Source organism: Euleptes europaea, chromosome 10, assembly GCF_029931775.1.
Source record: "Euleptes europaea isolate rEulEur1 chromosome 10, rEulEur1.hap1, whole genome shotgun sequence".
Taxonomy (NCBI): Eukaryota; Metazoa; Chordata; class Lepidosauria; order Squamata; family Sphaerodactylidae; genus Euleptes; species Euleptes europaea.
Genome location: NC_079321.1, coordinates 10,115,684 through 10,130,524, shown reverse-complemented (window position 1 = coordinate 10,130,524; position 14,841 = coordinate 10,115,684). Strand labels below are relative to the sequence as shown.

At 44.6% G+C, this 14,841-nt stretch overlaps 1 protein-coding gene across 1 annotated transcript in view; it reads left to right on the top strand.

Moving 5' to 3' along the window:
• The first annotated feature begins 10,652 nt into the window (after positions 1-10,652).
• Positions 10,653-14,841, top strand: part of SUPT3H (SPT3 homolog, SAGA and STAGA complex component) — a 91,660-nt gene continuing 87,471 nt past the window's right edge. The window contains exons 1-2 of the mRNA XM_056856380.1: positions 10,653-10,739; positions 14,144-14,234. Of these exons, the coding sequence (XP_056712358.1) occupies positions 10,680-10,739; positions 14,144-14,234 (151 nt within the window). The 5' untranslated portion in view covers positions 10,653-10,679. The remainder of the gene's footprint in view (positions 10,740-14,143; positions 14,235-14,841) is intronic.

Below are 14,841 nucleotides of genomic sequence, written 5' to 3'. Positions count from 1 at the left end.
CTCCAGGTCCCAGCTGGAGATCTCCTGGTGTTACAACTGATCTCCAGCCCATATAGATCAGTTCCCCTGGAGAAAATGGCTGCTTTGGCAATTGGACTCTATGGCTTTGAAGTCCCTCCCCAAACCCCGCCCTCCTCAGGCTCCGCCCCAAAAACCTCCCTCCGGTGACGAAGAGGGACTAGGCAACCCTAGGTGACAGGTCTGTTCCTCCTTCCTCGCTAGCTAGCAGTTTTGTCCCTGCATTAGCTCTCTTACAGCGTTCAGCCGAAGTAACCGTTTTCGATATATTTCACTTGCATAAATAGCCACACAAAAAAAACCCCTCTTTCTTTCACATACTTTAAAAAATTTCTTTCCCCAAAGGTCACCATTCAGTTAGGCTAAGGTATGGGGGGAAATTGGCATTGCAAGAACGGCATTTTTCAGAAACCCTGCACACGTGGAAACCGGAGATGACAAGGAAAGCTACCTCGCGAGACTCTTTGCTGCTTTTCAGGAACATGTTTTGACTAACTTCGTTTGCAGTTGAGCACTGTGTAAACACACCAGAAGAATTCCTGGAGCTGCTCCAGTTCAGCTATCCAAAACACAATTAGTTGTGTCAACCTAACCAAATATATTTTTGATTTTATGCCACTCAAAGGTTTGAGTCTGAGGACGGCGGGCCCAACCTGTGATGCCTTCCGCTCACCCCTGGCAAGACAACCTGGCCCATCCTCTAAATACGATAGTGCTCCTGAAATTGGGTTGCCAGCTTCCAGGTAGGGCCTTGGATATCTCCCGGAATTACAAATATAATAATATTTTATTTATATTCCACCCTTCCCCTGCCAAAGCAGGGCTCAGGGGCAGTATACAACAAAAACTTCACACAATGCATAGTTAAATTGTGGAACTCCCTGCCCCTGGATGTGGTGATGGCTGCCAACTTGGAAGGCTTTAAGAGGAGAGTGGGCATGTTCATGGAGGATAGGGCTATCCATGGCTACTAGTCAAAATGGATGCTAGTCATGATGCATGCCCATTCTCCCTAGTACCAGAGGAGCCTGTCCATTATATTAGATGCTGTGGAACACAGGCAGGACAATGCTGCTGCAGTTGTCTTGTTTGTGGGCTTCCTAGAGGCACCTGGTTGGCTACTATGGGGAAAGACTGCTGGACTTGAAGGACTTTGCTCTGATCCAGCATGGCCTTTCTTATGTTCTTATGAGTGAACATGTTCATGGAGGAGAGGGCTATCCATGACTACTAGTCAAAATGGGTACTAGTCATGATGCATACCTATTCTCTCCAGGATCAGAGGAGCATGCCTATGATATTAGGTGCTGTAGAATGCAGATAGGACAATGCTGCTGCAGTGGTCTTGTTTGGGGGCTTCCTAGAGGCACCTGGTTGGCCACTGTGGGAACAGACTGCTGGACTTGATGGACCTTGGTCTGATCCAGCAGGGCCTTTCTTATGTTCTTAAAAATAAAAACAGATCTTCAGTGAACAAACAAATAACAAACATCTAAAATCCAACCAAAGTACAGTACGACAGAGATCAGTTCCTCTTGGAAAAAATGGCTGCTTGAAAGGGGGGCTGTATGGCATTAGACCTCGCTGAGGTCCCTGCCCTCCCCAGGCTACACCCCCAAATCTCCATGAATTGCCCAACGTGGAGTTGGTAATCCTACTCCAAAGGCTGAACCCAGCCTTCATTTCTTTTGCCTAGCTAGGTCTGCAAAGTTGTGGGAGGGGGGAATTGCCAAGCACTTAAAAGGTAAGGTAAAGGTCCCCTGTGCAAGCACCGGGTCATTCCTGACCCATGGGGTGACGTCACCTCCCAACGTTTACTAGGCAGACTTTGTTTACGGGGTGGTTTGCCAGTGCCTTCCCCCGTCATCGTCCCTTTACCCCCAGCAAGCTGGGTACTCATTTGACCGACCTCGGAAGGATGGAAGGGTGAGTCAACCTTGAGCCGGCTGCCTGAAACCGACCTGTGTCGGGATCGTGAGCAGAGCTTGGACTGCAGTATTGCAGCTTACCACTCTGCGCCACAGGGCTCCTGCCAAGCACTTAGCAGGACACCATATGTGCCTTTTGGGATATGTTCACTCTGGTGGGGGTGGAAAGTGCCATCAAGTCTTGACGACTTATGGCGACCCCTCATGCCTGCCTCTGCACAGCAACCCTGGTCTTCCTTGGTGGTCTCCCATCCAAGTACTAACCAGGACCAACCCTGCTTGGCTTTCGAGATCTGACAAGATCAGGCTAGCCTGGGCCATCCAGGTCAGGGTATGTTCACTTTGGTGGGTCACAAATTGTGCAAAACCTGTTACAGGACATCTCAGATGCCGTGCTTTTGCTTTTGGTAAAATTGCGATGGCACTACAAAAGGGCATTTGTGAACTCAAAGGTAGATAGGCTAGAAGCTTGATAACAGTGCTTAATACAGAGAGAAGTATGCAATAACTGTGGGAGAATGTAAAATTTCCCATATTTCCTCTACCCCAACCTTAACTCTGCCTTGGTTGCAGAGATAATGAAGCATCTGCTAATTTGTTGTTGTAGTTTAAAGAACCAGCATGGTGTAGTGGTTAAGAGTGGTGGTTTGGAGCGGTGGAGAACCAGGTTCGATTCCCCACTCCTCCACATGAGTGGCAGAGGCTAATCTGGTGAACTGGATTTGTTTTCCTACTCCTACACATGAAGCCAGCTGGGTAACCTCTAAGAGTCACAGCTCTTAGAGTTACACCCTTCTAAACCCAGAGTTACACCCTTCTAAACCCATTAACCTCACTCCTGGACCTCTGAGCCAGCATGGTGTAGTGGTTAAGAGCAGTGGTTTGGAGCGGTGGACTCTGATCTGGAGAACCGGGTTTGATTCCCCACTCCTCCACATGAGCGGCAGAGGCTAATCTGGTGAACTGGATTTGTTTCCCCGCTCCTCCACATGAAGCCAGCTGGGTGACCTTGGGCTAGTCACAGCTCTTAGAGCTCTCTCAGCCCCACCTACCTCACAGGGTGTCTGTTGTGGGGAGGGGAAGGGAAGGTGATTGTAAGCCGGTTTGATTCTGCCTTAAGTGGTAGAGAAAGTCGGCAAATAAAAACCAACTCTTCTTCGTCGTCTTTGTCGTCTTCGTCTACTTCTTGTGCCAAGTGTCATGTGCAAGACAAACTGTATGCAGCTTCCAGTAGGGAAAGGAGATCTAAATAGCCCATGTGCGTGGTCCGCTTGAAACGTTTGCGCTGTTTCAAGTTGTGTTCTCAGTCCTTGGTTTGGGAGGGGGAAAGTTTTTAAATTCACCAGCACTGCTTCCCTGAAATTTAACATAAACTCATCGCGTGTAATTAGGGGTCACAAATGCAGATCTGCTTAAATTACATAATGTCCTAATATCTCAATTTTCTGGCAATGAAAAGGTTGACATTTAACCATTCGGACTTTCTAGGTACTGTTAAGCAAATACTGAAGTACTGGGAGAGATTAAGGCCCTTATCAGTTCTGGCAATACTATAAAGGCAGTATGAAGATATTAAATATCCTGCTTTTAGGGAATGGAAAAAGAGTACAAAGGACATAAAATATTAATTTTTCCTCCATGTGTGATAAATATATACACTTGCTGTCATTTCAGTCCTTCATGTAGCTTTGTGCGGATTCCACAGGTATTAGTGGGTATTCCCTGTTCATGTTTTTGGTTAACTTCTAGAACTGATATGGGATTTTACATTTTTTAAAAGGTAAAATAAAAACCACCCCCCTCAATGGACCTTAGAGGTTGAGAGCGAGAATACCAGGGAGGGGTACAGAAGGGAAATGAATTTGAGGGATGCAGATTTTTTTACTCCAGCCTGTAGCAATTATCAATTTCCTGGCGTTAATAAATATGAAAAATTATATAAGTGATGAACTATAACCTGGGGATTATGCAGCAGCCAGCGCAGAAGTCTTGCAATTAATCTCTTAACCGTGGTAAAATTATTGGGAATGGGCTGCTTTCCTCCCCTTTTATGTAAAATTCTACCCCCATCCTTTGTCGAGTCAGAGCCAGCATGGTGTAGTGGCTAAGAACGGTGGTTTGGAGCTGTGGACTCTGATCTGGAGAACCGGGTTTGATTCCCCACTCGTTCACATGAGCGCGGAGGCTAATCTGGTGAACTGGATTTGTTTCTCCACTCCTACACATGAAGCCAGCTGGGTGATCTTAGACTAGTCACACTCTCTCAGCCCCACCTACCTCACAAGGTGTCTGTTGTGGGGAGGGGAAGGGAAAGTTTGATTCTTTCTTAAGTGGTAGAGAAAGTTGGCATATAAAAACCAACTCTTCTTCTTCTTCTTCTTCTTCTTCTTCTTCTTCTTCTTCTTCTTCTTCTTCTTCTTCTTCTTCTTCTTCTTCTTGGAATGCTTTAACCATGGCTAATACTAACTAGGGTTTTAAGCTAGCTCCTGTACCCTGGTTCCAGGGAAGCCTACTCAGCGATAGCCATGGTTAGCACTGATGCTTTACTGGACTATGGTTAACGTCAGAGTGCAAAAGGAACATCAGGCACTGTGGCCCACTAACCGACTCTTAACCATGGTTAAGAGATCGTCAGTGTTGTATCTTCCTTGGTCGCTGCTGTACCAGACTTACAGAAATCTAGAACAGACTGATACAGACAAAGAATTTCTAAATATTTGTTAGGAGGGGCATAGAATTAAGGGAATGAAGCATGGAGTCTTATTGGTTTGAGTAGCATGAAATCCGCACTATGCATATTTGAACAGTCTTTCAATTTCCTCAATATCTCAAAAAAGTTCCTGCCAATCAGGATACTACATCTTTCTAGCTCATTCACAAAACTGTATACGATGTCATACCCTCATATTGAGAAGGGTGGCCCAGGCTAACGCAGTCTCGAGATCTCGGAAGCTAAGCAGGATCAGCCCTGGTTAGCATTTGTATGGGAGACCTCCAAGGAAGTCCAGGGTCGCTATGCAGAGGCAGGCAGTGGCAAACCACCTCTGAACATCTCTTGCCTTAACCCCATGGATCTCAGTGTAGCTCATTCCTGAGTAAACATGGATAGGATCAGGCTGTAAGTGGTACGCAAACATTGCTAAAGTCTGGCTCCATGGGTGAACTGTATATTTCACTGAATTGTACAGATTTCAGATGTCTAGTAAATTGTTAGGGTGGTGGAAAGTGCTGTCAGGTCACAGCCAACTTATGGCAACCTTGTAGAATTTTCAATGCAAGAGGTGGTTTGCCATTGTCTGCCTCCCCTTAGCGATCCTGAACTTCCTGGGTGGTCTCCCATCCAAGTTACTAATCAGGGCCTATCCTGCTTAGCATCCGAGATCTGACAAGAGCAGGCTAGCCTGGACCATCCAGGTCAGGGCAGAGGTGGTTTGCCATTACCATTGCCTGCCTCTGCATAAGGACCCTGTACTACCTTGGTGGTCTCCCATCCAAGTTACTAACCAGGGCGAACCCTGCTTAGCTTCTGAGATCTGACAAGACCAGGATAGCCTGGGTCATCCAGGTTAGAGCTGTGGAGCAGATTAAAAGCCTTCATGGATCAACAATAAGGCATTGTCGCATTCCCCTCCCCCAAGTGTGTTTTAAAATATCAAAGATATCAAGCGGGCTTGCTGTTGTATGTCCCCATGTTGAGGTTAGCTTGATGAACTTTTAATGTAATGTCTTGTACATTGGAAAAGACTTCTCAAGCTGGCTCCCAGATAGATTGAGTTTGAGGTTTTTTTTTTTAAATGCCAGTCCATATGTTACAGCGTACCGAAAGGAAGTGTAACAATTTATTCTCACAGGGTTGTTGTGACTTCAGCATTGCCTTTCCTTCCACTTGTTTGATCAACTATAATTACATAATAGATTTCATTTCATATTTTTGCAATGGCGCTAAGAAGAAACTACTGTTCACCATGTTTGGTTTGGTTCCTCCCCACCCACCCCACTGCTATTTCATGGCTTTAAAGTGACCATGCTCTAAAATACTAGAAAATGCTCTTGGTCAGATCCAGCCAGCTTTTTCGCTAAATCTTACCCCATTCCTCTCCTCATTACAGCCCCCTGTCCCACATGGCTTTTGACCGGCCAGGTCTCCGTATAGCCTTTTTGGTGGTCAAAGGGGATTGCCTGCTCCCTTTTCCAGAGCAGGCCTAGCTAGGGTTGGCAGTTCGGGTTGGGGAAATACCTAGAGATTGTAGAGGTGGACCCTGGGTGGGTGAGGTTTGGCAAGGGGAGGGATTTCAGCAGGGTACAATGCCATAGCATCCACCCTCCAAAGCAGCCATTTTCTCCAGGGGAACTGTTATCTATTGTCTGGAGATTTCCTTCCTCTCCTTTCTTCACCTCTGCTGATGGTATATGTGTTAATTCTGTTTATGTTATGGTTTTATAGATGCACTATTTGCTGGTACAGCTAAGGGCGCCTGGTTTTAATGCTGTTTATAGATGTATATTTTATTGCAGTATATCTATGGATTGGTTTTAAATTGTGTAATAAGGTTGTTAGCCACTCTGAGCCTGGGGTGGCCTATAAACCCAATAAATAAATAAATAAATAAATAAATAAATAGCAATAGGCAGAGATCTCCAGGCCCCACCTGGAGGTTGGCAATCCTAGGTATCACACTCCCTGTAGCCTTAATCATTGCTAAGAGTTTGAATGTGCCCCAAATATAAGTGTGCTGAAGAAGAAGAAGAAGAAGAAGAAGAAGAAGAAGAAGAAGAAGAAGAGTTGGTTTTGATATGCCGACCTTCTCTACCACTTAAGGGAGAATCAAACTGGCTTACAATCACCTTCTCTTCCCCTCCCCACAACAGACACCCTGTGAGGTAGGTGAGGTTGAGAGAATGTGTCGTGGTTAACCTGGAGAACCAGGTTCAATTCCCCACTCCGCCACATGAAGTCTGCTGGGTGACCTTGGGCCGGCCACAATTCTCTCAGCACTCTCTCGGCCCATGCGGAAGCAGGCATTGGAAAACCACCTCAACGTCCCTTGTCTTGAAAACCCTACGGGGTCACCATACGTCAGCTGTGACTTGATGACACACACACACATATGTTAAAGCATCTGATACGTATGCAGTCCTCACCCTATTTAAGTCATTGGCCCCAAATTCGTGCAATTTTAATACAGTAGATTTGGTGCCCTCTGGTCACGGTCAGGTATGCAAGTGCGTTGACGTTGCTGGTTTAAGCCCAACCGCCATGAGTCAAAAGGGACTTGACAGCACTTCACACACACACACACACAACTTTCTGCTGGATTGTGGCCATAGTGTGTTAAATTTTGTTACCTCCCACCCAGAAGAGGTTTATATTACGCTATCTGTCCAACTCAAAGGGCTCTGCAGTTCTACATGAAATCTGAAAAAGATGTGTTGTATTATCGGCATTTTCTAAGCACTTATTAAATGTATTGGGTAAATGCATGCTGGATATAACTCCGCTGGGTCCGTCCAAATTGTACCAATGAGGTATTCATCCTGTTCTTTGTATTATAATTTTACCCAGCTTTTCTATATTTTATGTTGGAAATATAAGTACCTTGTGTATCTTTAAACTAATCAGAATAAGAAGCCACTTGGCCTGTGCCAAAGAAATAGAACTATCATTTTTCACATTCTTATGCTTTCCCGTTCAGTTTCAAGTAAGATTATGTTACTGTGACTTCTGGATTCCTGAAAAGTTCTCATTGTCTTTGTAGCTGCAAAGACCCTGATCTTTTCAAAGGGGAAAAAATGTCACGCTTTTTCATGCAGTATGTTTTGTATTGCACATGCTGCAGTTCACATTGTGTGTGCGCGTGTGATTAAAAAATTAATGCAGCCCAGTATTATGATTTATTGACTGAATCTTTTTCCTGCTGAATACTTGCCAGAACTGAAAGTCCCCACCCCCCCGCATATTAGAAACAGCTACTGTTTTTGTTGATCTTTTTAACTCCTGAATAGGCCCATTTCAAGGCCTACCAGCATGGGATCTCAGATTAATAATATGCTTATTCAACCAGCACTACAGAGTAAAACCATAGCTAGCATGCACGTGGAGGTTAGGTTTTCTTCAAATTATTTTCAGGTGCATTTGTGAAAGGTGAGTACGGTAAGAAAATGTTTGAACTATTTTATTTTGCATAGAACATAATCAGATGTCTTTTTTGTCATCTCATGTTCTGAACGTGCCTGTGAGTTTTAATACAAGTTAATTTTTTGCAATCCAGTATCTGCACCAGTACTTCATTTTTGGTGTTTTGTATCCCAAAGAAGAAGAGTTGGCTTTTATATGCTGACTTTCTCTACCACTTAAGGGAGACTCAAACCGGCTTACAATCACCTTCCCTTCCCCACCCCACCACAGACACCCTGTGGGGGAGGTGGGGCTGAGAGAGCTGTGACTAGCCCAAGGTCACCCAGCTGGCTTCGTGGGTAGGAGTGGGGAAACAATTCCAGTTCACCAGATCAGCCTCCACCACTCATGTGGAAGAGTGGAGAATCAAACCTGGTTCTCCAGATCAGACTCCACCACTCCAAGCCACCGCTTTTAACCACTACACCACGCCCCCTTGTAACTCTTTCTTTATGCCTTCCTCCTTTCCCAGTTAGTGGGCTGTTCTGTTGGAGGGAGGTGTGGCTTTGTTTGTTTTTAATAGTTAATCCTGGGCATCAAATCCTGCAGACAACCAATACCCTACTTTGCTGGGGTGTGTTAATGGGAGGAGCAGTATCCTAAGATGTGTTGTGGTGAATAGGATAAGACATGTGCCAGCTCTGGTTTGTCTCCATTATGCTGAGAATACATGTTCACCTGCGGCCATTCCTGAGAATCAGCTATGCACGTAGCTAAGACGATATACTTGCTTCTACCTAATGGTGACTTACAGTGCCATCCTTTGTAGTTACTCTGGTCGAGTCTTTTGAAGTGTCTTAGACTGGAATTACTCTGTGCTGCCGTTTCCTGACACACTGGTGGATGTTTCAGAGCACACGTTAGAGAGAGTCAGCGTGGTGTGGTAGTTAAGAGCAGTGGTTTGGAGCGGCGGACTCTGATCTGGAGAATCAGGTTTGATTCCCCGCTCCTCCCCATGAGCTGTGGATGCTAATTTGGTGAACTGGATTTGTTTCCACACCCCTGCACACAAAGCCAGCTATGGGTGACCTTGGGCTAGTCACAGCTCTTTTAGAGCTCTCTCAGTCCCACCTACCTCACAGGGTGTCTGTTGTGGGGAGGGGGAGGGAGGGTGATTGGAAGCTGGTTTGAGTCTCCCTTAAGTGGTAGAGAAAGTCGGCATATAAAAGCCAACTCTTCTTCTTCTTCTTCTTCTTCTTCTTCTTCTTCTTCTTCTTCTTCTTCTTCTTCTTCTTCTTCTTCTTCTTCTTCTTCTTCGTGTTTAGGCCCTGCTTCAGTTGTTTTGTTTGTTTGCTGCCTTGAGTACCCCGGTTGAGTGGAAAGGCAGCAAAAAAATATTTAACAACAGCAGCAGCAATACAATGGAAGCAGAACTAGAAAGCCAAGATGCACTGCTGGATTCTCTAAGCAGTTTCTCCTTTGAAGAAGAGCATAAATTTGAAACATATCTCAGTGACCTAACATATGGCTCTGAGAGCAGCTTTTCCCACCCTAAAGTTTCAAGCAGTGCTTGACCAAATTGCCAGAAGGGAAATACTGGGAAATTAGCCCTCAATTGCAGTACTAGAGTTGTGAACTGTGGGTTGTGGAATATCCCGCACAATTGTTTGCAATCTAGATGTGAACACTAGATTGTTGCCTGTAATTTTGGAGGAAATTTTACATGCCACAATTCCTTATAAAAGGCATATCAATTTAAGAGGAAAAGACCTAAAGGTAAAGTGCTTTTGCCATAGGAGCTGCTAAAATACGGTTAGCAAAACAAAGTGCTAAATTGGGTAGTGAAGACAGAGGCTGCAATTTTACCGGTGTTTTATCTTTTACTGCTTATCTTCCAGAATGCTTCTGATTAATGGAATCGATTTTTTTACCCTGGGATTTTTACCCTGGGGTTGAAAAAGGTTTTCAATCTTCAAATGTAGAATATCCCACACAATTGTTTGCAATCTAGATGTGAACACTAGATTGTTTCCTGTAATTTGGGAGGAAATTTTACACGCCACAATTCCTTATAAAAGGCATATCATTTTAAGAGGAAAAGACCTAAAGGTAAAGTGCTTTTGCCGTAGCAGCTGCTAAAATAAGGTTAGCAAAACAGACAGTGCTAAGTTGTGTTGTGAAGACAGAAGTTGCAATTTCACCAGTGTTTTATCTTTTAATGCTTATCTTCCAGAATGCTTCTGATTAATGGTATCGTTTTTTTACCATGGGATTTTTACCCTGGGATTGAAAAAGTTCTTTTTCAGTTTTGCAGTGATTTTTGACAGATGTGTTTGAAAACACATTCCTACGGAGCAGTGTTTCTTAACCTTTTTACCCTTGCAGAACCCTTGAAATAATATTTATGTCTCATGGAACCCTTACATATGATTTACATATGATTTTCATATGATTAGCCTTTTCATCACCATTTCTCACAGAACCCCTAGCGATTTCTCGCAGAACCCTAAGGTTCCGGGGAACCCTAGTTGAGAAACGCTGCTATGGAGTATAGCACTGACACCAATCTCCCTATTCCTCTGTGCTTACAGTTACAGCAGGCCTCTGAGGTTTCTCAGATGAGAGGAGCCAGAGTCATTTCTGCAGAGGATCTTCTTTTCTTGATGCGCAAAGATAAGGTACGGGGCAAAAGTGTATTGTAGATGCGATATTCTGCAGGTTGTGCAATCAACTCATGTAGCTTCCTAGTTTCTTTCAAGCAAGCTATTGAACAAAAGTGTAATGTTTCTGGGTTCCAAAATAAGAGACCAAAAGAATGAGGAGTAGTTCAAACAGATTTAATCTAAGGAGCAACTTCCAACAGGTTCATGCAAGGCACTCTCATCTAACTGAACTGCCTATGTAAACATGAGACCTTAGGGAAGGCCTTCAAATTAGCGCACTAGACTAACATACAGGAACACCTTGAAATTATAAATTCTGTCTAGGGTTGCCAGGTCCCTCTTCGCCACTGGTGGGAGGATTTTGGGATGGAGCCTGAGGAGGGCGGGGTTTGGGGAGGGACTTCAATGCCATAGAGTCCAATTGCCAAAGCCACCATCTGCTGGAGATCAGTGGTAATAGTGAGAGATCTCCAGCTAGTAACTTGAGGCTGGCAACCCTAGTACGGGTTTTTATCTTAACCACCACTATTAATGATCTACTTCTGGTCTGAGGTCTGATTTATGGATAATTTTTTGCTGTTAATGTCCAACGGCTTGTTTTCAATGGCTTTTGGATTGTTATATTATTTTAATTGTAAAGGGCCTCAAGGAGGACTCTGAAGAGGCAGCACAGAAATACTCTAAATAAAATAACCTGCCTGCGTTTTGTTTCATCTGGCATGCCACCTTCCTGCCCAGTTTTTAATTGTTGTCTTTATGTATGTGTATGCGAATTTTATTGTAACGTATGTGTATTTTAACTTGGATTTTACTTGTTTGAACGATGTGTTTTGGCTTGGTTTTGATGGTATTTTAAGATGTGTTTTTATTATGTATGTTTCCAATGGGTTAGCTGCCTTGGTGGCCTTGAGTGAAGGAAGGTAGGGTATAAAGATAGTAAATAAATGAAATAGTAAATATTGTCGAAGGCTTTCACGGTCAGAGTTCATTGGTTCTTGTAGGTTATCTGGGCTGTGCGACCGCGGTCTTGGTATTTTCTTTCCTGACGTTTTGCCAGCAGCTGTGGCAGGCATCTTCAGAGGAGAAACTTGTCAGTGTTACTCCCCTGAAGATGCCTGCCACAGCTGCTGGCAAAACGTCAGGAAAGAAAATACCAAGACCACGGTCACACAGCTCGGATAACCTACAAGAGCCAAAATAGTAAATGTTAAATCCTGAGTTTCAGTCTGAAATCTAGACCCGGTTTTCCAAATGCCTGTCAAGTTGCTGCCCAGCTTAGTCTGGTCTGACATAGAATCATAGAGTTGGAAGGGACCACCAGGGTCATCTAGTTCAACCCCTTGCACAATGCAGGAAATTCACAATTATCTCCCCCCCCCCCACACACACACACACCTCCAGTGACCCCTACTCCATGCCCAGAAGAAGGCCAAGATGCCCTCCCTCTCATGATCTGCCTCAGGTCATAGAATCAGCATTGCTGACAGATGGCCATCAAGCCTCTGCCTAAAAACCTCCAGGGAAGGAGAGCTTAACACCTCCCGAGGAAGCCTGTTCCACTGAGGAACTGCTTTGATTTAATTTCAACCCCTTGGTTCTGGTCCGACCTTTTGGGGCAACAGAAAACAACTCGGCACCATCCTCTATATGACAGCCCTTCAAGTATTTGAAGATGGTTATCATGTCACCTCTCAGTCTTCTCCAAGTCTTGTAGAGGCTGTGTGGACCTTGATTTAACAATGGCAAAACACGTACACCAGCCCTAACCTGGTGCTCTGTTGCTTGCATGCAGGCAAACGTGGGACCCAGTTAGGGTTGCCAGGTCCCTCTTCGCCACGGGCTTTTGAGTAGGGGGTAGGGTTGCCAGCTCCAGATTGGGAAATACCAGGAAGTTTTGGGGGGTGTAGCCTGAGGGGCGGGGTTTGGGGAGGGGAGGGAGATCTCCAGCTAATACCTAGAGGTTGGCAACCCTTTCTATGGCTTTGAAGTCCCTCCCCTCCGCAAACCCTAGACCCAGTGAAATCAAAGTTATAACAGTTATAACAAAGTTATCAAAGTTATAACAAACTAGTGCCTGGTCCCTCCATTAAGAAGAAGGAGAAGAGTTGGTTTTTGTATACCGACTTTCTCTACCACTTAAGAAAGAACCAAACTGGCTTACAATCTTCTTCCCTTCCCCTCCCCACAATAGACACTTAAAATTTCCAGCATTGTGCAGGGGGTTGGACTAGATGAGCCTGGTGGTCCCTTCCAACTCTTTGATTCTAGGTAAGTAGGGCTGAGAGAGCTGTGATTAGCCCAAGGTCACCCAGCTGACTTCATGTGTAGGAGTGGGGAAACAAATCCAGCTCACCAGATTACACTCCGCCGCTCATGTGGAGGAGTGGGGAATCGAACCCGGTTCTCCAGATCAGAGTCCACCACTCCAAACCACCACTCTTAACCACTATACTATGCTGGCTCTCTTAAGGCCATCAATTTGACCTGATTGGCAGGCGTTGCCTTGCTGTGCGAATGTTGACACGTGTAAAAATATTTGGTGAAGGGGCTTACAATAACAGAGGGTTGGTCTTCCTTTTTTTGAAATAGAGAGGGCCATTCAATCTATATTCTGAACTGTAAAAAATCATAGATGACTGACTGACTTTGCACAAAGCTCTCAGGCTGAATTCAATCAATACCAAAGTGCTTTGGGGCAATTATCTTGCTCTGAAATAAAGGCAAGTCTATCGCACAGTTTCCAAGGAGGAATAAAGTGTGCTTAACCCAGAATGTGAGCCATTCTCTTTGCCACCCCTCTCTATCCACTCACATACCTACCTCTGCAATAAACAGAGGAATTCCTCATTGGGCATAGGGTTACCAACCTCCAGGTAGTAGCTGGGCATCTCCCGCTATTACAACTGCTCTCCAGCCGATAGAGATCAGTTCCCCTGGAGAAAATGGCAGCCTTGGCAATTAGACTCTAGGGCATTGAAGTCCCTCCCCTCCCCAAACCCTGCCCTCCTCAGGCTCCACCCAAAAAAACCTCCCGCCGGTGGCGAAGAGGGACTTGGCAACCCTAATTGGGCAGTCTGGTTTGCGTACTGGCTACCTTCCACCTAAAGCACAAAAGCAGAGGAGGTTGCAGCTGAAAAAACAGTATGAAATGCATAATGAAGACTAGAATTAAAATTTATATGCACTGGGGGGGAGGGAAGGTGTAATTTTTTTCTGATTATTGACAGCCTTAATTTGGTAATTTCTTAACTCTGACGAGGCTTGAATGTTGAAACAGGATTTTGTCTATGATTGTGAGTGTATAATCCTGTATGTATAGTCTAAGAAATAGGTTCCTGCAGTGGTTCTTAAGGCAGGCGGGCAACGTCTGCGTAAATTCTTATTGATGTCTGTATTCTCCTCCTCCCCCCCCCTCCTAGAAAAAGCTCAGAAGGCTACTTAAATATATGTTTTTCCGAGACTACAAATCTAAAATCGTCAAAGGCATTGAAGAAGATGATCTTCTGGAAGGTAGAGAAACTTTGAAATAATTTGCCTTTCTATGGGGAATATTCAACATGTGCACAGTGCGTACCAAATGGAAAATATATTCCTCATGTAGATAGCTTTAGACATCCAAAAATATTGACTTAGTTGGGAACTCCATATAACCTTGTGCTTTCCCGTCCAGATTACTCGTAAAAGTGCAGTCTGTCAGTCCGGCAACCCAGTGATAAGTAGGGCTGCTTAGCTTCAAGAACTGTGTTGAAGTAAGGAACTGGTGCTGATTATAAGACTTAATTGATTTCAGCATGTGTAATTTACATGAGGCAGCCTACGCCTACACTGGGTGGGTGGGTGGGGAGGTGTTTGGCTTCAGAATTCATTTGAAGAGACATTTTGTTAATTTATTATCAAAGAATCAGACATATTTTACGAAGCGACTATAATCTACGTTCACCTAATTCTGATATACGGCCAGGAGGTGCCTGAAATTTTAAGCAGCCAGGATATATTGAAAGGACCTTTCTTTCTCCCATTTTCTGAGTTAGTCACAGGATTTCTAATCTCAGGGCAGATCTTCACTGACTGAACCCGCAGCATTACTCTTTCAAAGATGCCGTTTTTCTGTGCTTGA